Source organism: Bos javanicus, chromosome 24 (genome assembly GCF_032452875.1).
Source record: "Bos javanicus breed banteng chromosome 24, ARS-OSU_banteng_1.0, whole genome shotgun sequence".
In the NCBI taxonomy this organism is placed as follows: domain Eukaryota; kingdom Metazoa; phylum Chordata; class Mammalia; order Artiodactyla; family Bovidae; genus Bos; species Bos javanicus.
The window spans coordinates 41,664,642-41,692,009 of record NC_083891.1 but is presented as its reverse complement, the minus strand read 5'-3'; the positions used below and the strand labels follow the sequence as shown (position 1 = coordinate 41,692,009).

The 27,368-nt window shown below is 50.5% G+C and overlaps 2 protein-coding genes across 7 annotated transcripts in view; one reads left to right on the top strand and one right to left on the bottom strand.

The window, feature by feature from the left end:
* Nucleotides 1–13,695, top strand: part of PPP4R1 (protein phosphatase 4 regulatory subunit 1) — a 49,148-nt gene extending 35,453 nt beyond the window's left edge. For 4 of the 5 annotated variants that reach the window (XM_061399927.1, XM_061399925.1, XM_061399930.1 and 1 more), the window contains 10 exons: nucleotides 93–604; nucleotides 3,222–3,370; nucleotides 4,171–4,266; nucleotides 5,650–5,835; nucleotides 6,818–6,979; nucleotides 9,182–9,282; nucleotides 11,028–11,148; nucleotides 11,233–11,367; nucleotides 11,683–11,824; nucleotides 12,599–13,695. In XM_061399927.1, the coding sequence (XP_061255911.1) occupies nucleotides 93–604; nucleotides 3,222–3,370; nucleotides 4,171–4,266; nucleotides 5,650–5,835; nucleotides 6,818–6,979; nucleotides 9,182–9,282; nucleotides 11,028–11,148; nucleotides 11,233–11,367; nucleotides 11,683–11,824; nucleotides 12,599–12,762 (1,768 nt within the window). In that variant the 3' untranslated portion in view covers nucleotides 12,763–13,695. The remainder of the gene's footprint in view (nucleotides 1–92; nucleotides 605–3,221; nucleotides 3,371–4,170; nucleotides 4,267–5,649; nucleotides 5,836–6,817; nucleotides 6,980–9,181; nucleotides 9,283–11,027; nucleotides 11,149–11,232; nucleotides 11,368–11,682; nucleotides 11,825–12,598) is intronic. The other variant, XM_061399926.1, reaches the window with a different exon arrangement.
* Nucleotides 13,696–25,661: 11,966 nt separating this feature from the next.
* Nucleotides 25,662–27,368, bottom strand: part of RALBP1 (ralA binding protein 1) — a 39,754-nt gene continuing 38,047 nt past the window's right edge. For both annotated transcript variants that reach the window (XM_061399932.1, XM_061399931.1), the window contains exon 10: nucleotides 25,662–27,081. In XM_061399932.1, coding sequence (XP_061255916.1) covers nucleotides 26,875–27,081 — 207 coding nt within the window. In that variant the 3' untranslated portion in view covers nucleotides 25,662–26,874. The remainder of the gene's footprint in view (nucleotides 27,082–27,368) is intronic.

The following is a 27,368-nucleotide window of genomic DNA, read 5'->3' as shown; positions in this document are numbered from 1 at the left end:
TAATTTTAACTCTAAAAGCTTTAAGTAGTATCTTTTATTGGTTTTCTTCAGGAATTATCTTGATACTTTGACTCTCTTTTTCCCAAATGAAGCAGTGAAAAGATCAGGGGTGCAGATGCTCCAGAGGACATAGAGGCCGGGCCCACTGGGGGCGATTCCAGCGTCCACCTGGAAGAGACACTGGCGGAAGGTGCTGAGACCCTGAGGCAGCCGCCGGGTGAACTGAGCGCTCCCGCGGAGAGCTCCTCACCTCTCCGGTTGTCCCCGGAGCCTCCCCCAGACGCGGCTGGCAGTGAGGAGGAGCGAGAGCCCTGCGCCTGCGGGTTAGCGTCCCAGCCAGAGGCGGGCACCGGTGCACAGGACTCAGCTCCCTTGGACCAGGAGCTGTACAACTCCTTCCACTTCTGGAGGACTCCTCTCCCTGAGATAGACCTGGACGTGGAGCTGCAGCAGGGCTCCGGGAGCGAGCCTGGCCCACAGGGGCTGGATGTGGAGCCCGAAGTGCCCGCCCCCGGCGCCGCCAGCATCACCATGGCCACCAGGAAGGAGCTGGAGGAGATGATAGAAAACCTGGAGCCACACATTGACGACCCCGATGTGAAAGGTATGGGAGGGAGTTGGTTCTTTGTTCTGATGAAATGTTACTTTCTGATTTTTTTCTGCCAGAAAGATTACCTTTTAAAAATTGCTATCAACCATTGTCATCATGCATTCTTATCTTGAGTATGATTGGTCTGCATTTTAGGGAGTAAATTTTAGAGGACCTTGTCATTGTCTGAATGTAGCAGGTTCCAGTGTCCTGGTTCACAGATCGCTCTGATGTGTTCACACACACACACTGGTCTACGGGTTAAACCTCGAGTCCTGCCTCTACTCATCTGCCCTGGGTCTCAATAGACAGTGCTTTGTTTTACAGAAGGCGGACTGTGTAGGAAGGCCCGTGACCTGTTAGCGGGGATGAGATGCCCGTCTTCCTGTGAAGCAGGATGCGGTGCTCATGGGTGAGGGTCACCCTGGCGTTTTCGTGCCCCAGTTCAGCCCTTGTTCCCAGTGGGTTACACATGTGTCACCTGGGTTCTGCCATTGTGAAAGGCAGCCTTGAAGGTCGCTGTGTGTGACTGTAAAAATAGCAAGCTGCTCTCACATGGTGGAATAGGGGTGTGGGGAGAGGGCCCAGGCTGCCCCATTCAGGGGGTGTGTACTGGGAGTGGTTTACGGTCTGAGCGTGGGCATCTGACGCCGGTGACATCAGAGCATCATCAGGGTTCCTGACCACGCTAACCATCAGGGCAATCTGGAATGTCACCGTAAAACAGAAAGCAGTTTTGAAAAATCCCCAAGCTGCAAGTCTCCAGATCTTCTGTGGGCTTCTCTGTTCTTTGTAAACTGTCAGTTTGCCCGTGTTAGCAGATCCCTGCAGCAGACAGAGCCATACCTTCAGTGTCCTTCTAAACACACAAAATCTAGTTACATTTAAACTTGGGAAATTTCACCAGTGGAGGTGAGGTCAGCAGTTGTCTTCGTTGGGCTTTGGCGTCTGTTGTCACTATATGGTCACTGTCTGGAAGACTCACCTGGCACATGCAAGGTGCTGGGTAAGGGATGCTGGATGATTTAGTCGATGAACGACTGTTATCAAACATCAGCATTGCGGACAGAAAGAATGGCATGACACATTTAAATTGTAGCAGGTTTAAGAGCTGAATTAGAGAAATAAATAAATCGTAATATAGTATTGGTACCAAAATCTCAATTACAGGCTGTAAATTTTAAGTCAAACAGTGTTAGTCACTGTTTGACGATGGGAAACACACATATGAAACTCATATGTCCGTATAGCTCTTTTCAAAAAGCAAACTACACAGATTACTTCTAGCTTATTTGTTTAAAAAGCATTTAAAGTAGCATATTGGATATTCCCATTAATGTTTATTAGGTGTTAGAGAATTGGCTGACTAGCAGGCGTGTACAGAGCGCCCTGCGGAGCAGGCTGCCTGTGTGAGGTATGCTCTGTGAAAGGCTTCCTGGGACAGGGTCATCGGGGGTCAGGGACACAGACCCCCCCTGCCGTGTCTACCGGGGACAGAGCACTTGCCCAGTCCAGAGCATGGACCGGACAGTTGGCCTCCTTTATTACTGCAGTGGTTTCCTTGTGGGAACTCAGAGGATTCTAAAAGGGGAGCAGAAGTGACTAAAGGATTAGTAAAGATAGCCGCTGAGATTCCTGGAAGAGTGGGGATACAGTCCACGAGTAAGCTTTCACGATTGGACACCTCAGTGTAATGTGTTCAGTCAGCTCGTCATCCTGTACATTTCCTGTGTCTCTGCTGCCAGTTACTCACAGGAAACTTTATAGTAAATTTTATAAATGCTGTAGCATGGTAATAGGCTATCTTAAAAAATGCTGATTGCTTTTTAATCATCTTTAAGTAGAGCAGGAGCCCGCTTTCTCATCTTTGTACTAAGTAAATTTGCAGTTAAACTTTATAAATTCCTATGTTTTGAGCATCCAAGTGGATTATTACTTGAATTAATGCTAAACAAAAATTTTTTTTTTTTTTTTGCTAAATTCTTCATTTGTTAGGGGCAGAGGAGGAAGAATGCTTATCTTCGCTTTCAACAACTTTTATACAGAAGATGTAACTCAAAAGTTGTAGACAATGCTATGTATCAGACTTGAGCACTGCTGCTTGGTGATCTGTTGTTTTGCTTTCCCGAGAGCAAGACAGTGCTTGTTTGGGATCCCTGTGTTTGGGGCAAGTCACCGATTTCACTTAAAAATATTAGAGGAAAATATAAATAAACCAGAGTAAGATGTGAGATGTTTAAATGTGACTGCCACAGACGTCTTTGTAATTCCCGTGTTTTATGTTGGCAGGGTCTGTGTGACTGCTCTCCTGCTAAGGTGGCTTAGTAAGTAAGCCAGTCCCGCTCATGGTCCCCAAAACATAGTTCACTGACCTTGAAATTGACTAGATAGCACCTCTTCTCATACTAACGCAGAATAATGCACAGTAGTGGGTAAACACTTTAATCTCATGAAAGCGTATTAGTTTTCTACTTCTTCCCTGGGAAAACTAATGATTGACCACAGTAGTGGTCTCTCCAGCTTCTCGAGGGTAGTGTCCCCAGAACACTGCGCCTCGTTGAGCCCATAACAGCGTCCGCGCAGGGGGAGTCCCGCACAGCGGCCCTGCTCACAGCTGTCCTTCCGCCCACAGCACAGGTGGACGTCTTGGCTGCTGCCCTGCGCGCCTCCAGCCTGGACGCCGGTGACGAGGCTGGCGAGGCCCCCCGGAGGGCCCCCCAGGACGAGCTCCCCAGCTGCCGGCTCGACCATGACGCCGCAGGGCCTTTGATCAGTGAGGAGGTGAGGGTGCTGCGGGGCGGGCACATGTTTGCGGGTGGCCATGGGGCTCATCCCGGCCACTTAGTGCCCCCCTTCTTCATAAAGTCACCGTGTGCCATCTCTGTGACACCCGAGGGTCACTGCTGGTGCTTGGAGTTAGCAGTTGGTCCGTACTCCCCACCTGCCCACCGCAGCCCAGGTGAGGGCACCGCAGGGGGCAGAGCTCTCTGTTGGGGTGACGAACTCCTCCCGTGTCTTTCTGGAGAGGCGCTGGGTCTCTGACCGGCCTCTCCCTGCAGCGAGCATGGTGTTGAGCGAAGATCGGGACTTGAGGCCAGGAGTGGGTGTGGGCTGTGCTGGCCCCCAGCCTGTGTCCTGCACTGGCTTTCCCCATGCTACCGTGTCATCTGTGACAAGAAAAAAAGGTATATTTGTGAAATTAGAAATAGCCAGGAATAGAAACAGAAGAAAAACTGCACATGACATACCGTAGAAGAGTCGACTGTAGAACGTCTAAGTACTGTTTTTATTGATTGCTAATTTTAGATACTTGGGCCTTTTCAAAATTACTTCTGAATTTGCTTTTCAATTACATTTCTTCTGGAATTTATTTTTAAACCTTAAGTAGCCTATTCTGCAAGTTTGACTTGAGGCAGGAGAACTCTTAGGAGGTCTTACATCTGTTTATAAACGTTGAAAAGCATGAAGACTTTATATGCATTCCTGTCTTTTGGAGGTCATGAAAGGTGAGCAGTTAGATGGTGTAAGAGCAGGGAGCTGCCTGACAGGGGTGGCTGTCTAAGTGACTTTTCTCCCAGCAGACCATGGACTCTGCCCTCCACTACATTCACAATGACTCGGACTCGGGCACCAGCAGTGGCTTCAGCCCCGATGAAGAAAGGAGAGCTAAAGTCCAGGTCAGTGACCCCAAACATGTTACTTTTACTCCGCTTTTCAACCCACTTCTCCCCGAATTTGGCCCTTCTGATAATGTTTTGGAAAGGAGTGCTTGTGTGTCATATTTTTGATGAGAAGATTCAAGCAGTGGAGTGGAGGACAAGCAGAGACAGAAGTCTCACACCATGACCCCTTTCCCCCAGGGTGACCACAGCCACCCTCCTTCTGTTTCCTTAGAGCGTGTCTGCGGGCACATGAGCACATGTGTGCGCACCTTTGTCTTTCAGAGACAGACAGGCTTTCACGCCTGGTCTTCATGCCTGGGTTGTGTGGCTTATAAGGTGGAGCTGGGTTTCAGAGAGGAGAACGTGGACACAGGGCCAGAGCCGCCATGAGGTGCCGTCGGCCACAGGGTGACCTGCGGCAGAGGCTTCAAGTGTGGGACCGCTGGGGTGTGGTGGTGCCTTTTTTTCTTTTCGTTTTAAAAACATCGTGTCTTTGAGCTCTTTTGCACAGGAACACAGATCCACCTCCGCCCCAACCCCAGCACAACAACCCCCCCTGCCCCCCCAATGTGGGCAGGGCTGTGGCGGGTGTGCAGGTGTGCAATGACATTACAGGTGAAGCCCATGCATCATGATGGTGCCTGGGCCAGAGGGGGCAAATCCTTGATTTTTGTTTTTTCTGTTGATTAAAAACGGAGTCCACATTCACAGTGTTTTAAAGCACGCTTTCCAAGCCAGTACATACAGACTGTCTCATTGGTTCCATGAATTTCCACTTTATTTTTTAAAAGTAGAGAATAGGTTTACCAAGTTCAGAACTGAGCTTCCCTCACAGTTATTTCCAGCACCCACTTGGTTTTTCACCCAAGGCAGCAGTTGTGCCTTTATCTTACAGCTCCTTGCAAAGTTGTATCACTCAAGATCATTCATACAGGTTGTTAGAGGTGTGCACATTTCAAGTTTCCAATTGCTTCCACACTTCAAGCAATTCCATACTTGCTAAAACTCCCCTCTGGAGGTGGTGGTGGTGGTGGTTTTAAGATGCTGGCTGGTGACGGCGCAGGAGCAGGCCCGTTTCCTCTGGGTCTCTGGGTCACTCCAGACTCTGTAATCTCTGCCAGCACTGAACCACCTGCTCTTGTTTCTGGCGTCTTGTAAATTTAGTCAACAGTTCTCATCGTCGTCTAAGCTGTTTTCTGTTTTAAGGTCTTGTTTGTCGTCTTTGTCCTAGAGGTACTTTTATTCATTGATACATGTATTTCCCTTTGCGTGTTTTCTCATCTTTCAGTTATTAGAGACGTGGAGACAGGTTTTTCCTGCTGTATGAGATGCTGCATTAAATCCAGATATTTAACATGAGCGTACCTAACCTACAAAGTCTCACCCTGTCTCGTGTAGGACGTGGTGCCCCAGGCCCTGCTCGACCAGTACCTGTCCATGACCGACCCCTCGCGGGCACAGACCGTGGACACCGAGATTGCCAAGCACTGTGCCTACAGCCTGCCGGGCGTGGCGCTGACGCTTGGCCGCCAGAACTGGCACTGCCTGCGCGAGACCTACGAGACGCTGGCCTCGGACATGCAGGTGCAGGGCCGCCGGCCAAACCTGGGGGCCGGGGCGCGGGGCTGCGTGCAGAGGGTCTCCCTGCGGGTCCAGGCTCTCCCTCCACTCGCACATCGCGCCTTCTTTTGGACTAAACCCCTAAAATCCGACTCCCATTTGAACTGCCAACGTCCCCAACTCACAGAGATGCTGGCGCTGTGGTCTGAAATGTATGTGCAGATTAATTCTTAAGAAAGTGAGGCCCTTCCCGCAGAAACAGTAGCAGAGGCTGGCGGCCCTGTCTGAGCGGTTCTCCGCCTTTGTTCCCCGGCCTCTCGTGGCTGTGGTGACAGTGACGGGATGGCTCTGAGCGGGGCGGGGGCTCCTCCGAGCACCCTGTCCTCCTCCTTGGGGGCACATTGCTGTGGGCACAGCGTTCTATCTCAGGAAGAGGTCCTGGTGTTTGGGAATGGGGATAAACCCCTTGTCCTAACCAGCTTCTCAGCAAGTAAAGTTTTAAGCAAAATAACAAAGTAAATTTTTAAGTTAAGATCACATGAAGAGAAATAAGTTTTTGACATAAAGTTGCCTATAGGGCATTCCTGTTCAGTGGTTCTTTTCCAGGGCTGCCTTCAAGAGATTTCCCCAATCTTGTATTTCTTTAATGGCCAGTTCCTTAAGAATATGTTTTAGGGCTGTTTTTAATCCAGGGTAGACCGTGTGGAGTCAGGAGGGGGACACCACTGAGAAGTCGGGTCCCCTCCACTGAGCTCGCCAAGCGTTGTATTCCTTCCTCAGTGAAAAGGGGAATGATACATACTCTGAGGGACTTGATGTTATTCTGCCAGTTTTTGATAGAAAGTGAGCATTTTAAACTGGGTATCTATTATTACTATTTTATTTTGATTTCACTTGAGGTTAATAACACTGTTCAGATATAAATTAGCCTTCCTGTATTGTCCGGACGCTAAAGCACCAGGACTTTGTGTTCAGCTCACTAATGCCGTTGTCTTCACTCGTGCAGTGGAAGGTTCGAAGAACGTTAGCCTTCTCCATCCACGAGCTCGCCGTCATCCTGGGAGACCAGCTCACAGCTGCAGACCTGGTCCCAATTTTTAATGGATTTTTAAAAGACCTCGATGAAGTCAGGATAGGTGTCCTGAAGCACTTGCACGACTTTCTGAAGGTAACTTTTAAGTCCTTTTACAGTAAAACACTGGACTTCCACTGTAGATTTAGAGTTTTGACTCCACGCTGCCATCAAGATAGGTTCCCGTGTGTTCCGTGAGAAATGTCGCCATGAGCTTGATGGCAAAAGGTGACTGAGAAAGTGGTCCCACTCTGATCAGTTTTGCTGGTGTCACTTTAGTGTTTAATTTAAAAATCACACTGAGTTTCCTTTGGAAATGATGTTAGATCATGGCTACAAACATTAGTACATTTTTTTCTCAAACATTACCGAACTGAACACAGAAAATCCCGTAGACGTTCAGCCTTCTGTGGTGTGTGGGAACTCCGAGAGGCCCCCTTGTCCTCACCCTATGATGTGGACCGTGGTCTCCAGTAGGAGAGCACTGACCATAAATGGTTTAGCCCTGGGCAGCTACCGTAGTCCTAAGTCTGAGGTGCAGGAGAATTATAATCACAGTTTCTCAGACTGTCCTCGATTGTCCCCTTGACTCAGACCCCAGTGGGGAATCGCACGTTGAATTGAAGTGTCTCTTCAGATCAGCCTCCCTTACGCCCACCTTCAGTGGCCTGGGCCTGTTTGAAGAGACTGGGCCGGTGATCTTGCCGAATGTCCCCAGTTTGAAATGTCTGAGCGCTGTCAACTAGTCAGATTTAGTTTCACAGGTGGTGCGTGCAGGGGCACGGCCTCTCTGCATGGGTCCCGGGTCTCCTCTCAGGGGTAACACGGTGTGGGCTCCTGGGGCCCCGGTGGTGCTGAGTCCAGGCTCCTGGTCATGGGTCGGCGCCTCCTCAGTGGGCAGTGCGTTCAGGCTCTGAGCGTCTCTCCCCGCTGCTTCTGCACTCGTGCGTCTGTACCCAGCTCCGCCCGAATCACTTATGACTGTGTGGATTGTAAAATACCAGTGTTCTATTTTTATAACTCTTTCTGTATTTACTAGTATTTCCTGTAAAGATAACCTTTTTCTTCTCTTCCTCTGCCTTTTGGAAGTTTTTTTTTTTGTTTTTTTTTTTAATAGTATCAGTGTGGGCTCCAGAATTACCTTTTTATTCTGTGTAACATAATCCATTTCTGTTGTTTGTTTGAAGCATGAATTTGGCAACTGAAAGCCCTTGAAGCCACCTCCTCTGTCCTTTCTGCCCTTCATGTCCAGGCACGTCTCACTTTCAGGCCCGGCTTCTCCTGTCTACCCAGCAGCCCTGGTCCTTTCTGGGGAGCCTGGGCATCTGGAGCTGAGCTCCAGGCCCTCGTTCTTAGGGGACAAGAGCTTGGGGAGGGGGTTTGAAAAGGCATTTAGTTTATATGGTGTCTTCACTTCCAGTCCAGTACCATTTCCTCTGCTTTCTTCACACTTTTTCTTGTGGTAAAAACTCTGTTTTTTAGCATCATTACCATATTTAGTCATTTGCTAATTTAGTTGAGCAAATGAAAAAGTTTCAGAATTGCTCCAATAATAAGTCAACATGAAACCAGCCACATAGCGGTCAGGACTTCCTTTAGCACACTGTCGTTAGAATGTACTCCGTGAAGCTAGAGAGTCAGAATACTGAGTTTAAGCTTAGACTGTTTCTTTGTGGCTCAGATGGTAAAGAATCTGCCTGCAATGGAGGAGACCCAGGTTTGATCCCTGGGTCAGGAAGATCCCCTGGAGGAGGGCATGACAACCCACTCCAGCATTCTTGCCTGGAGAATCCCATGGACAGAGGAGCCTGGTGGGCTACAGTCCATGGGGTCTCAAAGAGTCGAGCACAACTGAACGACTAATAGACACATCAACTTTTAGAGGTTGCCCTTCATTGACTATGAAGCTACTTTCAAATATTTACAGAACAGTTATTGGGATAAATTAATTTTTTTTCACTCAAGTATTTATGAGCACCTACTGTGTGCCATTACAGTGCCATGCACTGGGCACAGATGTGTGAGCAGGAGCACGGTGCCTCCTCGGGGGTGGCCCTGGGGTGGGGGGGGGGGGGGGGCACCGCGCAGCGGAGGCCAAAGGAGGCCATGCGCTGGGCCAGGCAGCAGAGACTGCCTCCTGATGGTGGGTGGCGTATCAGGGGAGGTGGGCCTCAGCCAGCACTGGAGACGGCGTCTGTCCTCCTCCAGGACTGGCGCATGGTTTACAGTTGCTCAGCAGCAGGTGAGGGAAACTGTCTCTGCCTCGTCCTCGTGAACGCGCTTATTTTGTTTCTTCAGCTTCTTCACATCGACAAAAGAAGAGAGTATCTGTATCAGCTTCAGGAGTTCTTGGTGACTGACAACAGTAGAAACTGGCGCTTCCGAGCCGAGCTGGCCGAGTGAGTCCTCACGACTGAACGACCCTTGGGGTGTTTGGGGGGGTGGGGGTGTTGCTCCCCCTCTGCCTGCCGTGGGTTTACTTCCTCGTCACCGCGTGGATCTTCATTTCTGTCTGGTGTCCAGCTCTTTTCATGCGGCTTGTGACGTGGGGTCTGACTGGCAGTGGGTTCTCACAAATTTCTTTTTTTAAGACTCTGTCACCTTCGTTTTTTAATTGTGGTAAAATACACTCAAGCACCTTTGCCGCTGGCGCAGTGTCCCCCCGTCCCGTTTAGAGCGTCTCTTCATCCGAGAAGGACGCCCGGCCACCCTCCGCCCGCCCGCCCGCCCGCAGCCCAGTCAGTCCACCGTGTCCGTACATTCGAGAGCATCTCCTCCAGGGGGCACCGCATGAGCCGCAGGCGCGTGTGCGGCCCCTTCACACAGCCGTGCTGTCGTGCTCATCGCGGGCAGCTGTCGGAATGACCTTCCTTGTGACGCGTGTGCACCGCTCTGGTGAACACACCACCGGTCAGCCCGTTGCACCTGAGTGGGTTCTGCGTTTCAGCTGGTGCGGGCGCTGCTGCTGTGAACACCTGTGGGTAGGAGGTGGTTTCAGTTTTTTGAGGTGGACATGCTGGGCCATCCAGCGATTGTGTGTTCATTTGATCGAGGAGCCGCGTGGCTGTTTCCACAGCGGGTGCCGGCTCTTGCACCCCCACCAGTGACGGGTGTGCCCGGGTTAGGGGGGCATTTCTCCACGCTTCCCTCTTTTTCTACTTGTAGCCAGTTTCGCAGCAGGTGTAGAGTAGCACCGTAGGCCTTGGCGTGCGTTTCCGCAGTGATTAGTGATGCTCACCTTCTCACATGCTGTTGGCCACTTGTACCTGTTCTCTGGAGAGATGTCTCTTCAAGTCCATTGCTTGTTTTTCAACTGGGCATTGTCAGAGGTCTTTATTAAATATTCTGGATTCTGGGCATCACCTGCATTTTCAGAAGACACCTTTGCCTGGGTGTGGGGTTGGGGTATTTATTTCAGCGCATTCCAGGGTCACTGACCCGGGCTCTGTCCCACCGGCCTCCTCCTCTGCAGCTGGTGTGACGCGGGGCGTCCGTCCAGGCAGCAGCGCCACATCAGGTGGTGTCTCCATGTCAACTTTGTGCCCGGGGCACTTTACACAGCATGGGCTGCCGTTGCGTTTTGCTGAGGGCTCTACCTGGAGCTCTCCCAGCCCTGGGCTGGGGTTGCCACCTACGTGGTGGAGGCTGCCCAGTGCGGGGCAAAGGGAGGCCCTCTGCCCCCTTGGTTGGGCCTCAGTCCTGGGGAGGCCTCACCCTCCCTGGGGCCGTGTCACTGCCTGGATCTGTGCTCCATCTGGGCAGTGCTCCCCACCGCGCTCCAGCAGGACAAGACTCTTGCTTGGCATCAACAAGGGGTCTCGGCTCAGGAGGCTCTGTCTGGCCTTCCAGGCCAGCTTCCAGGTGGGGTGCTGACAGGCTTTGCTGCTTTTCCATGGAGTTGGGGGCTTGAGGCTTCTGCTTACGAGGGCATGGCCTCCTCCACTCTCCCAGGCTGGACAGGGTCTGCAGGGCACCTCTCCCGGGGTCTGCGTGTCACTTTGTTGTTTACCTGACTGCACACATGACCCACCGTGCATTCCACTCTCAGACTCCAGCAGGACGGCGTGTGCTGCAGGCAAGCAGCCGTCTTTCGTGCTGGCTGAGGGGTTGTGACTACGTTTTTGTCTCTCTCATCACTCTGCAGACAACTCATCTTGCTCCTAGAGCTGTACAGCCCCCGGGATGTGTACGACTACCTGCGCCCCATCGCCCTGAACCTCTGTGCGGACAAGGTGTCCTCCGTGCGCTGGATCTCCTACAAGCTGGTAGGTGGTCGCGTTATTACAGCCCTGGAGCAGCGGCCTCGGTGAGGTCGGACAGCGGTGTGGCTCACCTGCGTGTCCCCCCAGGTCAGCGAGATGGTGCGCAAGCTGCACCGGGCAGCACCGCCCACCTTCGGGGCGGACCTCATCCAGGAGCTGGTGGAGAGCTTCGGCCGCTGTCCGCGGTGGTCCGGGCGGCAGGCCTTCGTCTTCGTCTGCCAGGTGAGGGCCCCCTTTACTCCCGCCCTGTCCCTGAGGGCAGAGCTTTGCTATCTGGGCTCCCTGTCCCCCGAGCTCCCAGTAGCGGCCATTGGTGCGTGGAGTTCCCAGGTCTGTGAAGGTGAACATGTCGCCAGGCCTCTGCTGTGCATCTCCCGGGGACTTAATGTGTCACGCCGAGTTCCTGAGTGCCCGGGGTATTAGTTTAAAGGTAGTCGCAGGACTATGAGGCACTTCAGCGGTTTCTGAAGGGCTTCTCCGGCTGACATTCCGGCCTGGTCGATGGAGCCAGCAGCTGACGCAGGTCTCTGTCCCCAGACCGTCATCGAGGACGACTGCTTGCCCATGGACCAGTTCGCCGTGCAGCTGATGCCACACCTGCTCACCTTGGCGAATGACAGGGTTCCCAATGTGCGCGTGCTGCTCGCGAAGACACTGAGACAGACTCTGCTGGAGAAAGGTGGGCCGGCAGCCTGAGCGGGAGGGCTGGGGCTGTAGGAGAGTCTGACACCGAGTCGGGGCGAGGAGAGGGACGCTGAACTTTCACCCGCTTGTTCCACGTGACTTTGTCTTCATACTTTGAACTCAGTAGTGTGGCCAGTTGGGTACCCAGCGAGGACCATGCCTTCGGCACCCACCTGACCTCCATCTCACCGTCGGGGCTGGAGGCGCGTGTGTGTCAGGCGGAGGACGTGCCCTTAGTGTCTGCTTTGCTGCAGATTGTAAGCTCCTCCCTCGAGACTCAAGCTGTTAGACTGCCCCCACCCAAAGGCCTGATAACTGTCCCTTGAACGTTTGGATTCATGATCGGGGACAGGTAGAGTTTTGCGTAGACAAACTTTGAAATAGGACACGGGCCTGTACGCTGCTCCCTGTTTCTCCTTGGGAATGCATCGCTAAATGCCTACGGGGGCCTGTACGCTGCTCCCTGTCTCTCCTTGGGGATTCGTCGCTGAATGCCTGGAGGAGACTCTGGTTCTCCTTGTGTAGGTAGTTTGTATTTGGAAAAGTTTTTCCTCTACCTAAGTCGAGTAACGGCTGTAACAAGCACCAGTTTTAATATATTTATTAGCATTGCTGCCATTAGATCTCAAAAGATTTAGTCTGTTACAAAAACAAGGTAAATTTTTGATTCTCTTACATTCGGGTTTCTTCCGTAAAACTTGAGTCAGTCTGGGTCACTGTTGGTCATCCAACAAAGCTAACTCTGATTGTCTGCACTTCCTGTTTGCAGAGCACTTCCTGACCTCTGCCAGCTGTCACCAGGAGGCCGTGGAGCAGACCATCATGGCCCTGCAGATGGACCGCGACAGCGACGTCAAGTACTTCGCCAGCACCCACCCGGCCAGCACCAGGATCTCCGAAGACGCCCTGAGCACGGCCTCCTCCACCTACTAGTTGGCGTGGTCCCGGGGGCCTCCCGCTCCCGGGGAGCCGAGGTCCCACTGGCGCCCACGCGTGGCCGGGACAGCCTTGGGGCCCGTCCTCCCACGACACTCGGCTGCAGGTGCAAGTTGCCTACACCGATTCCAGGGATTCTCAGAGTCAAGAGAAAGTACAGTCAACGCCGTTGTTTCGTCTTGACTTGAAGGGAAAACACTTTTTCTCAGAGGATTATAATCGTCACCGAAGCCTTAAATCCTTCCGTCTTCCTGACTGAACGAAACTTGAATTGCCCAGCGTTCTCCTTGGAAGGGATGCGACGTCGAGGCCTCTTTGCTTCCCGCTGGTTGATCTCACCTCCGCGAGACGGAAGCGCAGCCAGAAGGTGGAGACTGCCAGCACCAGGCCTCGCCGTGTCCACCCGGGCAGGGCCCTGCAGGGGCTGTGGCCGCCGCCCCGTCCAGCCCAAAGTGTGACTAGTTTAGCCGTGCATAAACGGGGAGGAGATATTTTTTGGATTTCTCCTGAGGGCTCAATGCTAACACTACGTGGAGCTGATTGTGACTCTTAAATGCAGCATATTGCTGTGCACACTCACAGAGTCTGCCGAGCGTCTGTGTCCTGGTTTCTTCATGCTGGTCATGACCCGGAGGAAATTTATTAGCACGTATTCTGTATGTCAGGTGTTTTTAACTTGATCATGATCGGCTCTGAGGTGCAACTTGTCTCACATACTGTATACCCCGTGCCCCCGGGGAGGGCCGCAGTCTGTAATCATGCTCTTGGACTGTTGTGCACAAGTTCTCTTGTCCAAATAAAATTTATTACTAAGATCTATACAGAAACGGACACACTTCTGACTGCTTTCTAGAATAAATGCAATTTGTGACCTGTATTAATGATTTTAGTATAAAATGGGAAAACTGGATTAAAATATTTGTCTTTTAACTAGTTTGGTAACTTCTTTGAAACTTGTGCACATCCTGGGCTGGTAGTGGGGCCTCCCCCCCCCGAAGGCGAGTATGCACCCCGGTCCCCACCCTCCCATCACCTGGGGGGGGTCTTCACTCCCAGGAAAGGCCTCTGAGCCCAGGTCTGTGCGTGCGAGGGGATGGTGAAGCCTGCCCGCCCCGCGTCTGGCAAGTGAGACGCCGCGTGGACAAGCTTCGTGAAGGCTGTGAGAGATGCTCACTCAAGTGGCTGCGGCACTCCCGTGGTTTCGGTTCTGTCTTCTCAGCTGGTGGGGACTCCCCAGGCATGTCATGAGCCCACTGTGACCTCAGACCTCAGGGATCCACAGGCTGCTTCCTGCGCTTGTCATTACAGATGAGCCTCTGGTTCCTCCTCCTTCATTATAACCGGATGTTTGTGCTCTGGGAACGTGTGTGGACAGATTCACGAAGACGAACAAAAAAGTAAACACACAGGTAATGTGTGACGCAGGTAATAAGGGCAGAGCCACAGAGTAAAAAGTGATGGGGGTGGTGGGCAGGCGTTAGGGGAACGCATCTGTGAGTCAGTGTAAGAGCAGAGACGGAAGGAGGTAAGGCCTCTTGATGTCAGCCTAGTTTCTGAGATGCATGTTCTCTGCTATTAGGCTATAAAGATATACTTTGTCCCTTCCCCCCCATTTCAGTTCCGTAAATTAATTAGAATTCTACACTAGATCAAACCAGTCAGTCCTAAAGGAAATCGACTCTGAATATTCATTGGAAGGACTGATGCTGAAACCGCAGCTCCAATACATCGGCCACCTGATGCAAAGAACTGACTCATTGGAAAAGACCCTGATGCTGGGAAAGATTAAAGGCAGGAGGAGAAGGGGACGACAGAGGATGAAGTGGTTGGGTGGCATCACCGACTCAATGGACATGAGTTTGAGCAAGCTCTGGGAGATGGTGAAGGACAGGGAAGCCTGACATGCTGCTGTCCATGTGATGGCAAAGAAGCAGACATAACTGAGCGACTGAACAACACTGTACTAGTAGCTGCATTTTTTTTTTTAAGCAGTGGCAAGAGTAACAGTCCATTTTGGGGTAAAGAACCTGGATTTAGGGTCAGCTAGAGCATCAGCCAGCTCCTCCTGTGGCACTGGGCCATGTCCTCACTGTAGGGTCCTAAGCTGGATTCCAGGGGCCTCCACACAGCGGGCAGGGGAGGACACCACTGAGTGATGGTCAAGGCCTCCCGGCGTGGGACACCTTGGACAGTGCTCAAGAGAAGGCGAGGTTGGCCCGTCAGCTCCTGATTGCGGCTTTCTCTAGTCACCCTTAGGGGTGAATGGAGCGGCAGGTGGAGGCTCTGAGGACAGGAGGACACTGGCCCCCAGGGGCAGTGAAACCCAGCGGACTCAGACATTGACGCCTCCGTGCTTCTTCCAGGTCCCCCAGAGGCTAAAAGAGACCACAATCTGGTAAGTACCCAAACTATTAATTTCACAACAAGAAATGAACAGGATCTGTGCTGGTGGCATTTAGTGTTGGGCGGCTCCTCGCGGGAGTAATTCCGTGCTGCTGTGGGACTCAGTGACTCGAGTGAACCGGAAACGCTTTTTCCAAATTGGAGCCTCCTGCTTGGCCAGTGTCCTTGATTGTCGCCCCTCCTGCAGCCCGTGTTGCCTGCCTCCCTCCGGCCAGGCCTGCTCCCAGGTCCCCCGTGTCCCCAATGGGGAGTCGTCCTTGAGCCTCTCCCGAGTGCCTGAGTGTCCCTCCTTAACGAAACCCACCACCCAAGGCCCCCAGCCCTCCTGTGTGACTCCTGGAGGCTTGGGGTTTGCCTTTGTGCCTGTGAGCTTCCCCTTGAAGCCCCCAAGGCTCTTGTGATGCCAGACCCCTGCAGTCTTTCTGGAACTTTCTGGAACCCTGAATTGGCGAGGGCTGAGTCACAGAGCTGGCCTGGTGACGCAGCCCACAGGGTCCCTCCCACCCCTGTGTGGCACTGGGTGGGCCTGCTCCTGGCAGCCCGTCCCCAGGGGGTGGGCGCCAGGACCCTGGGGGGTGGCGAGGGGTGGTGTGTTGGAGATAGGGAGCAGCCAATGTGAAACTGAGCCCAACAGGAAAAGCTCTGTGTCTCAGGCACCAGCTGCCAGCACTGCCCTCTCTGAGGTTCCAGGAGATGGAAGCAGTGGGCAGCAGGAGGAAAAAGCAGAGGCGCCCAGGAGCCCAGAGCCGAGCCCCTGCCTCCAGAATGGTGGGGGTCCTCCAGCCCAGAGCAGGTGAGCCTGGGAGCAGACGTGGGGGAGCAGGCCTTTGAGGCTCCCCGCCTTCGCCTTTGTGAACGTGTCGAGCCCCGCGGGGCGATGACCTGCTAAGGTCGGAGCTGGACGTGGGGTAGGTGACTGTGGGGAGGGAGGTCCAGCTCTCGCCTTCCACCAGCAACTCCAAACTGGGGGTTTTGTGACCGCTTGAAAGTGAGGGTTTTGACCCGGTGGAGATTTGACCTTGAGGACATTTTGACTATTTATAAACACAAGAGTTCCTACTGTGACCCATTTTTGTTGAAGGCCTCTTCTGTGAACACTACTAAGTCATTATTCTACAATGTTTACGTAGAGGACTAACCGACTAGTTTTAGTCCAATCTTACGACAGTTATTTTCTTTTTAATTTTTTTCCTAGAAAAACCCTAAGTGATCAGATTGTAGTCCCTGGAACGTTTTACAGCACTATTATAGCTTGATTTCTGCTGAATCTTTTTGAGGGCACATTTTGCTGGTTTAAATTTGACAAAATCGGACACAGTTTTAGCCTAACCACGTGATTCTTTCACCCTCATCAGCTGTGTTTCGTGTTCAGGAGTCAGCAGTGGTGGTTGATTGGCTGCAGACGTCTCCTGGGGGGACTGGTGTCTTCAGATGCTCCATGGCAGAGGCCATCGGCCGCTCCTGCACTGGGCTCATCCCGGAGTGTCCCAGCGAGAGCGGGTGGGCAAAGGGTGATATGGGGACTGGTCCCCAGGCAGACGCCCAGGGGAGGACGGCCTCACAGCGGGCAGTGCCAGGCCCGGAGGACATTTCCTGTGGCTCAGACAGAACAGAAAAAGAGACAGTGGAGAGTGCATGCCTGTGCACATGCAGGGCTTTGTGTGTATAAGTGTGTGGGTGTGTACATGCTCATGTGAGGCTGCCACCTGACATGTCTTTGATGGTCCTTCATTTGGAGATTTTTCTGGACTCTTAGTGTGTTTTGGCTTTCAAGTATCTTGAGTAGGTGATTTAGGACAGTGCTGCTCAAACACCACTGTGCATTCAGTCACCCTGGAGCCCATGAAAATACAGCCAGTGACCCAGCCGGTCCAGGTGGGGCCTGAGGCCAGCGCTCCTACCAGAGCAGGGGGACCCCGTGGCTGTGGGGTCTTGCCTTACCCAGATTAACACTCTTTCCATAACTTTATCTTAACCCCCAACAGCACAGAATCAAAATGACTGTTCCGCACTCAGCATTTGCATTTTATTTCCTCAGTTGCAAGTCAGTGCTTTGAGATGCTCTGGGTGTCACGCCCACAGGCGACAGGTGGTCACAGCCACAGCAGCTGCGATGGCAGCGCAGAGGTGAGCTGCAGGTGGGCAAGCCCAGAGCCCGGGGTTCCCAGGGCTGCCCTCCTGCAGGCCCGGCGGGCACGGGGGCTGAGAGCGGAGGGGAAGGATGTCTGCTATTAAAGCGGCTTCTCTGGTGCCTGAATACAGCCCCCAGGCGGCAGCATCAGCCCTGGTGCGCCTGCTCAGTGGGTGTCCCCACGCTTTTACACACAAGGCCAAGAGCCAAACCCAATCAGTTATAATCTGTTCTGCTCCCCCAGGCCCACGTGCTCTCCTGCACTCACCACACTGGGTCCCCCCACCTCCCCCAACCCATCTCCCCAAGGTATCGCCAGCTCTGACCTGCACACTGCTAGGGACCTGTTTACCCTTTTGTATCAGGGTCATCAGCCCAGTCACTAAGGCAGCGCTGAGCTAAGTCGCTTTAGTCTTGTCCGACTCTGTGCGACCATATCCTGCCAGGCTCCCCTGTGCATGGAATTCTCTAGGCAAGAATACTGGGATGGACTGCCATTACCTTCTCCAGGGCATCTTCCCAGCCCAGGGATCGAACCCATTTCTTAATGTCTCCTGCACTGTCAGGCGGGCTCTTCACCGTCAGTGCCACCTGCACCCATAAGGCAGGGCATGCCAGACTGAAAATAAACATACAGAAAAGGAGAGGAGAGCCAGTAAAGACAGCTTTTGAGGTCACTGCTTTAGGCAAAAAGGCTCAGGAAAAAAGAAAAAAAAAACAGGACACCCAATGAAGTGTGGAACAACCTTACATTCAAATACTAGTCACGGTTGACCTGAAATTCCACTGTAACAGGGCGTCCGTGTACATGGCTGCCTCCTGGTAAGGCCAACCGATGTCAACTGTTGTCTAACTGGGAGCCACACCTCTGCTTGGGGCCTCTGTCCCCAGGGGGGTGGACCGTGTGTGTTGTGGGCACCCCACCACCAGCTGAGCTAAGGTTTCATCCAGAGAACACGCAGGCCCTTCCGCATTGCCGCCCCTGGTCTGAAGCCTTACAGCAGTAAAGGATACACTTTTTTATCCCCATGTGAGAAGCAATGGGAGTTTGGGGTGGGCCCTCCATCAGAAGGCTGCCAATACCCCCTCCACCCTGCAACCCCGAGTGCAGCCCTTGCTTTCTCCACTTGCAGCCTGGATGTGCAGCGCTGCCTGCAGCTGTGAGGCCTGGGACACTCGGCTCAGATGAGCACCATGCTTGTCCCTTCCCCCCACGCACAGCTGTTCCAATCTCGTTGGAGGTTGGGGTCCAGTTTGTCGGCTGGTGCCAGCTCATCCCCTCTCGGACTCAGGGTATGTGCGGTGCCGGCAGCTACACCCAGGGGCTCTGTGCCTCAGTCTCGACTTGGGCCCCAGATGGAGAGAGGTTTATGTACAGCCCTGGCCAGCTCTCCCAGAAACGAATCTTCAAGCCAGTCAATCAGGAAGCACCTGACAACCCCCGACATCTCCTAAAGGCAAGTACACACCTCATTTCATTGTGCTCAGCAAATTTGTTTTTTTTCTTTAACAAACTGAAAGTTTGTGGCAACCTTGAGTCAAGCAAGTCTATCCAATAGCAACTTTTAAAAATTAAGGCATGTAAGTTGTTTTATGCAAAATGCTATTGAACACTTAACAGACTACAGTGTAATGTAAACGTAACTTTTATAAGCACTGGGAAACCAAAGCCCTCCTGTGACATGTTTCATTGCAATATTCTCCTTACCCACCACGTCTCCAGGTCTGCTGATGACCTCACGATAACCCACGCACCTTTAGCCCAAGGTCACTTCCTGTTCCTGCTCCTTGGAACTCCTTTTAGCTGCTAGAGTGCGTGCCGCCTGCTTCAAGTCACTTTTATTCAAATCAACTTAAAATGTTTTTCTAGGCCCCAATTCTTAACAGTTATAGCATCAGAAGTGGGGCCCAGAGGAGCCCGCGATGGTCCCGCGAGCAGCACACTGCCCGGCACAGGTACTCACTGGCCCCACAGCATTGGCATCCTGAGCTATCAGACTATCTACACATCTCTTCTTCTGGTCTGGGTCCTGGAAATCAGCTGGTGTCAGACTAGGTCAACCTGGAAACAGGACTGGGTTCAGGTTTGACTGGGTCTGACTTGTGAGCCAGCCACATCCATGGTTAAACCGGGTCTGACTTCGGCTCAGCTGGGTCCTTGAGGCCTCAGGTGAGTAAAGGTCTGAGGATGAATAAGCAGGTTAATGCTCAGTCAGCGTCTGTAGAGGAGAGCTTGTAACGTAAAGGAGTTCCTGTCTCCTCCTCCACAGCATCCGTTTACCAGGAAGACACCCCCGGACACAACTCGTCCCAGGGCCTGCAGAAGGAACCCTGGGGAACCTGGAGAAGCCAGCAGGGTGAGAATCCTGCCAAAGCCAGCTCCGCCCGCGTCCGCCGCAGCACCTGGTGGGGAGGGAGGGAGTGTTCTGTTATCACCTGCTTTCCAGATCCAGACCAGCAGGCAGACAGTACTTGTGATACTTGAGTGGTTAACTGTGATATGTGACTGTGCTTTCAGGCACCCACTGCTTGGTGATCTTTTCTCTCCCTGGAACAGATGTTACCTTCTTACTGGTCTCATTTTGTGTCCTGAGAACTTGGCTTAGTTGCCATCAGGATGGAGATCAGACAGAAGTGAGGGCCGCACCCCAGTTGCTGCTCGGGTCCTACTGACTCGCCAGCTCTCGGGAATCATCTAAAGAGCTCTTCCTTTGGGCCCTTTAGGGGTGGCTCTGGATTTTGGGGGCATCTGTTGCACCCTCTTTGGGGACACCCCTTGCATTCATGGGGTTGTTGGAATACTTACCGAACCTGAACAAGATATGTGAAAGTTTTTTTTCTCTAGGTAGCTCTATGGTCAGAAGTTGGCCAAATTAGAAGCTCATATTCATAGCCTAATATGAACTTTTTGTAAGCCTTCTCTCCAAAGCTGGAATGAAACTGTATACCCACAGGGAAAGAAAAACATTCTGAAGCCTTTAGAATGTTTTAGTAAGTCCTTCTGCAAAGATACACAGCTCTAAACCTAGCACATGGGAGCTTTTGATTTTCATCTTGACTGACCCTGACCTTCTCGCTGATACGAAGAAGCCAACGGAAGACGATGCAGTTGGGAGGGTGGGCAGCACCTTGGTACCATTACCCATCTCTTGGAAGAATTTAACAACTGCACTTGTCTTACAAACTGAGTCTTCCCAAGAACACTAATGTGGCTCTAGAAACAAACCAAACCTCCACCTGTGCTTTTTCTCCAGCCCTCAAACCTCCCTGTTCGCCCCAGAAGGCGTGCAGACATCAAAAAGACAGGGACTTAGGGAGCGGAAGTCCTTCCCCGGTGGGACTTGCATTCTTTCTCTGTGCCTCTGGGCTGTAAGTGCTCTCCCTGCTTTCTCTAAGCAGCTCTCATCAGAGAAGAGGCTTCTGAAGACTAGGGCTGTGTTACACTCTACTGTATAGCAGTGATTCAGTTATATATTCATCTTTTAAATATTCTTTTCCACTGTGGTTTATCACATTGAATACAGGTCCCTGTGTTGTACACAGGACCTTGTTTATCCATCCTGTATGTAATATTTGCACCTGCTAATCCCAGCCTCCCAATTGCTCCCTCCCCCTTGGAAACCATGTCTGTTTTGTTTCATAAATTCATTTGTGTCATATTTTAGATTATATGTATAAGTGGTAACATATTTGTCTTTCTTACTTACTATAATAATCGCTAATTGCATCCATGTTGCTGCAAATGGCATTATTTTGTGTTTTAATGGGCTTTCCTCATAGCTCGGTAAAGAATCTGCCTGCAATGCAGGAGACGCCGGTTCGAGAATATCTGCTGGAGAAGGGATAGGTCTATTCATTCCAGTATTCTTGGGCTTCCCTTGTGGCTCAGGTGGTAAAGAACGCACCTGCAATGAGGGAGACCTGGGTTTGATCCCTGGGTTGGGAAGATCCTCTGGAGAAGGGAAAGGTTACCCACTCCAGTACTCTGGCCTGGAGAATTCCATGGACTCTGTAGTCCATGGGGTTGCAAAGAGTCAGACACGACTGAGCGACTTTCACTTTTCATGGCAGAATAATTTTCTATTGTATATGTGTACCACATCTTTATCCATTCTTCTTGATGGACATTTAGCTTGTCATGTCTTGGCTATTGTAAATAGTGCTGCTATGAACATAGAGGTGTATGTATCTTTTTGAATCAGTTTTGTCTGGATATATGCCCAAGAGTAGACTGCTAGATCATATGGTAATTATATTTTTAGTTTTTAAGGAACCACCATACTGTTTTCCACAGTGCCTGGACAGTTTATATCCCTACCAACAGTGTAGGAGGGTTCCCTTCTCTCCACACCTTCTCCAGCATTTTTAGACTTGTTAACCATGGCCATTCTGACTGCTGTGAGGAGGTACCTCACTGTAGTTTTGATTTCCGTTTCTCTAATAGTTAACAATGATGAGCTATCTCCTCATGTGCCTAGTGGCCATCTGTTTCTTCTTTGGAGAAATGTTGTTTTAGATCTTCTGCCCATTGTTGGATAGGATTATTTGTGTTTTTTTGTTGAGTTGTATGAGCTGATTATACACTTTTGGAAATTAAGCCCTTGTTGACCACATCATTTGCAAATATTTTCTCCCATTTTGTAGGTTGTCTTTTCATTTTGTTTATTGGTTTTCTTTGCTGTGCAGAAGCTTGTAAATTAGACTAAGTCCCATTTGTCTATTTTTATTTCTATTCCCTTGGAAGACTGACCTAAGAAAACATTGGTATGATTTTATGTCAGAGAATGTTTTCTCTCCGTTCTCTTCTAGAAATTTTACAATGTATCTCCTTATGTCTACCTCCAAATGGTATTGCCAGAGTTAATTTGTAAAGAGCTCTATTTAGGTTATATAGACAGGTGTGACATAAATCATATTCTCAGAAATATGGAAATTAACCTAAATGTTTTTCAGGTTCATATGATCTAGGATAATATTCAGTAAATAAAAGCTAGTTTAAGTCTGTTGGTTTAAGTAAAACAGGCATGTCGTTAAAGTTATTGGCATAAAATATAATATTTTTATTCTACCTAGGTTTACTAAAAAATAAGCTGTTATCTCTGTTACAGAATTTGTCAGCAAGAAAGATAACTTAAAATGATTAGCTGTTTAACATCCTGTGAAATTTTCATGACTGAATGTAATTGTTGAGAACAAGTGAATTAAATAGAGGTAAGATAAACGTTTATAAATCAACTTTCCAACAATAGTTTTATACTTTACCGGTATGTCTACTTAAAAATAATTTCCAAAATCTTTTTGGTAACTTGAAACCTTAAAGTTATACTGAGAGAAGTTAAGTGATGGACATTCATTAGATATCACTGAATATCTAGATCATTTCCAAATAAGATAAAAATTCTGACACATTAATTACTGAACAAATTTTTATCCACTTTTGGTTTTAAAGATATTTGGGTTTCTTTGTAAACAAGTTTTGTGCCACATTGGAAAATTTAACGAGGATAAATATGCTTCTAGAAATTATAAAATTATTAACTTGCCAGTCCACAGAATGCTAGTGCTAAGGTAGTGCTCACTAAGAATTAAGGATTCTAAGGGTTACAAACTCTAATCACTAAGTCAGTGATGGTAACTGCTCAGTATGAAAGTAGATAAGGGAAGTAAAATGGCAGTCCCAGGATGAGAAAAGAGGAGAAAATCTGGGACAGAGCCTGGATGGACAGCACAGGCTGCAGAATGTATGTGGTCAAGCAGGCTAAGACTGAAATGGACTAAAGTTTTTCTAAAAAAATTAGTTTTATCAGTAAAATTCACTGGTGCAAAATTAAGAATTTGATTTTCCCTCTGTTAAAAGGATAAGAAGTTCTCTTCAATTATTTTTCTGCTCTTTATAAGATATTATAAAGAAAGAGTTTGTGTTTGTTTTACCTTTTAAGTAATCTGTGTGGACAGCAAAAATTTTCTGTTACCAGAATAACTGACTCACTTAACAAAACCCAGTCTTCTAAACATTACAAGCACTAACTTTTAAGGTAAACTTCTGTATTTCCCTTTAATATCTGCTACTGTCACCTTGCTTAAATAGATAATTAAGTATCATTGTATCAATGATCTGTGATCCTACTGAATTAAATGTTCAATTCTTTTGACATTTTCTCATCAAATTACTAAATAGAGGGATTTCCCTGGTGATCCAGTGGTTAAGACTCCACACTTCCACTCCAAGGGGCGCAGGTTCCATCCCTGGTTGGGGAACTAAGATCCCTCATACTACAGCCAAGAAATTTAAAAACAAACAAAAAAAATTACCAAGAGTCTTTTTACCTCAAAGTAAACTCAGGTTTTCCAGGAGCCCTCTGGGAAATCAAAAGATTTGCCTCTCATCTTGTAAATGAGATGTTAAATACTTGGGTTTAGTTGATACAATACGTGGGAAGAACTGTCAAATAAGAAATGATAATGATAAACCTTCTTAGGTTATATTTGTATGGACATATGTTCCTAATATATATTCCAGAAATTGAAGTTTCTAGAAATGTATCAATACTTTAAGATAATCATTGGACAGTGAGAGTATTGTATGCCACAGAAATAACTGCATTTCCTTATCAGATGAAACCTCATCAGCTCTTTAATCACAGGCATTTTTAAGTCTTTTGTCCTTTACAGACAGTTACTGTTTTACACGTATGCTTTGGGAAAGAGATTTATGGAAAGCACCCTACAAAAGACTCTTGACCACTAACACCACTGCCAAGTTACAAGGTGTGGAACCTCCGCTGTGCATTTCACAGCTGAAGAGGGCCCCACCAGACATCTGGTCCTGTGCAAATGCTGGAGACCATGAATCAAACCAACCAGGAAGAGAAGTGGCTGACATCATGGTAGGACACTCCCTCCCAAGAGGACTGAGAACATTTCTCTCCACACCTTTTCCCAACTGCTACCCCAGGAAGGCCTCTCTGGGTCTTCCTACTCACGTTCTGTGAATCTTCCTCCAGCCTGGAAAGAGAATGCTATTGTTATCACACAACAGGGTCTGACACACATCTGAAGATCCTGTAGTTTGTCCATCACAAACTCTGCCCTGATGCCCAGAGCGACAGTTTCTCTGGAGCAAACTCAACCTTCTCTCTATCATATCAAGACCCTGGGTCTATTTCTCCACCTCTGGTTGGCAACCCCCAAGCCAATACTGCATCTAGGTGCTGGGTGGAGAAAGGGACACCAGCACAAAACCACCCGTGCAGATCCTGGCATTTCCCCTCCTGAGCCTCAGACTAAGCCACAGTTAGCAGAAGGCATTCATGATTCAAAAATCCCTTCCCTTGGCAGCTCTCCACTGCCCTGGCTAGGAGAAGGTGCAAGAGGCTGTGGTCAGGGACCGCTCCTAAACTCAAGACATTGCAGATGCTGCTGCTAAAGCAAGAGCTGCCCAACAAAACCCCGACTGGCCGGAGTTGTTCTTGACTCCAGAAAACTACACGGTTACCTTTAGCTGAGCACTGAGGTGTCCGCTCTGGCTAACACTGCTTGCTGTGTCTGGATTAACAGCCCTGGGGAAGTGGAAACTCGGCTCCCTGAAGTCACTGAACAAGCCGCTGGGCTGCAGAAAGCACTGTCTTCAGCAGGCTCTTTCCTGACTTACATGACTTTGGTGTCTCAGGGCCCCAGACACTCACTGGTGCTGATCCTGCTGGGAAAGCCCTAATGTGTGTGTATAGCACTCACCAGCAAGCAGACCAAGATCTCCCTAAGACTGGAGCAACAACAGAAAAGGAGCAGAAAGAACCACCAACTTAGACTGTGAACCAAGGTCAGCACCTGTGAATGCCACAAATGCAGCAAAACCTGCATGAGTTCCAATGCAGCAGCTGAGAGGAGCTCCAGTGCCTTAAATCTCAACCAGGATTCTCAGGCTGAGTCTGATTAAAAGGTAAGTTAGGAGGCCCAAAACAGAGTCACCTAAAGGAAGCCCCGCCCTCACCAAACTTGAGACCATCAGTGTCGGCTCCCGCAGAACCCGAGCCTGAAACCATCAGTCTGGAGTCACGTGACCTGCACCAAAGAGGTGACCCACTGGACAGACAGACCCCTGCCATCACCTACAAGACAGTAACCTGGCCACAACCCACCTTCCTGCCCAGTTGGGCTGGCTGACCGGGCATCATTCACAGAAGCCACTGCAGATCCAGTCCAGACAGCTGCTCAGCACCAGCTGGGGTGGGAAGAGGACACGTGAGTTAGCACAAAACGTCCTGCTCACAAGCGGACCTTGAAGGACACTGAAGCACGTCAGACCAGCTTCAGTGCACTCAGGTATTTCAAAGAAAGAACAGGTACAAAAAACAAGAAGCTTTTTTTTCTCCCTCAAATGGCTGTTGAATTTATTTGCTTGATCAATAATGGTCCTGGCAAAAATTAGTTTACCAATGCTGAGACAACTGTAATGAAATACTGATTTTAAAAATTCATGACACCATGATAGAAATTAGAGTTTACACAAACAAAAAAGAAACCTTCAGTATTGCCAGCAAATATAAAATAAATGTAACATGACAGGACAGTAAGAAGGCTTTTATACATTTATATTTGACACCTGACCATATTTTCAGTCACCATAATATCTTCTCTCCAGGTTTAAAAAAATAGTATGCTGATTTCTATAACAAAGCTTTTTTTTCGTACAAAAATCAAATAATGGCCAACAAGTCACAACAGTGCAATAGGTAGAGAATAAAAAACCGCATTAACCAGGTGCTGAAATAAATACTAACCAGGAGAAGAGGATGCGCCCTCATGGGGTGTTTCCACCACCGGGACGTGTGGGTTTGTCTTCACAGCCCAGAGCCTCTTGGAGCCACTTACTTGGACCCAGCGGCACTGGACCCCGGTGCCTGTGCGCCGGACGCCTCAGGTAACCAAGGTCGTGGGGCGAGGGGGGTCAGGACCACGGCTGACTCCCGAGGAAGTCCGATTCCTAGTACTCAGCCTGGCCCACCAGGCGTCCAGCAGCAGTTCACCGAGCCTGTGTGGACACCGACTCCAATCCTGTGTGAGCGCGTGGCTACCCATCGATATGGCTTATGCAGGCAAAGACACGCTTACATTCGGGCCCGAGCAAGCCACCCACGGCGCTCTGTCCTAATGGAAGGTCGAAGAAACATGCTGTGTGGACGCCCCGGTCCTCCCATGACCCAGGCCACCGGGGTGACTCGGGCGGGGCTGAGGGCAGGGTGGGGGGGCCAGCCGGTCAGGAAGGAGGCCCCCAGGACCCGCACCGCGGAGGTGTGAAGGCACGGGCGAGTGGCGGCAGCGAGATCCTGGGGACGTGGCGGGCGGGGCGGCCCCGTGTGGCTCCCCCACTAACGAGAGAAAAATCCTGATTCTGCCGTAATAAAAAAGCAAAGAAAGACGATTTTTGGTTTAAAAAGAAGCCACTCAAGGGTTAAAATAGTTATTTAAGTTAACAAAGGAAATGACTCTTCCAAGAAGCCGACAGTCTGGGACACGTCTGGGACACCGGCGTGCCGACCAGCCGTCTCTGGAGGCCCACGCGCCCCGGCCGGCTCTCAGATGGGCGTCTCCTTCCGCTCCCTGCCTGGCGACGGCCGCGCCTGCTCCTTGGCGGGTGGGGGCGGCTCCCGGGCGCCGGGCTCGGGCTCAGCCAGGGGTTCGGGGCGCACACGCTGCAGTTGGAGCAGGCGAAGCTGCACCCGCAGCTCAATGATGGCCTCGCGTTCCTCGTGAATGGCCTGGTTCAGGTGGTTGTTCTTGATCTGCAGGGACAGATGCAGCGGCCGGTCAGTGAGGGGTTGCGACCCGGAAAACAGGCTGAGCCACTGCCCACGGTCAGCAGGCCTGCCTCCCTCTGGGCAGGGCCCCCTCCCCCTCTGTGGACCTGGAGAGCTCCCTCCTTCCCGGGGGTGTTTTCCTGCTCAGCACTAACACGATCTGTAAACTGTGGGGCAGAGCGAGCTGCTGCACCGGGCCTGTCTGCCGGCCCCCCCAAATGGCTTTGGGGCCAGCAACCCCGAGTGGGGGGTCCCGGGTGGGATTCTGTTGT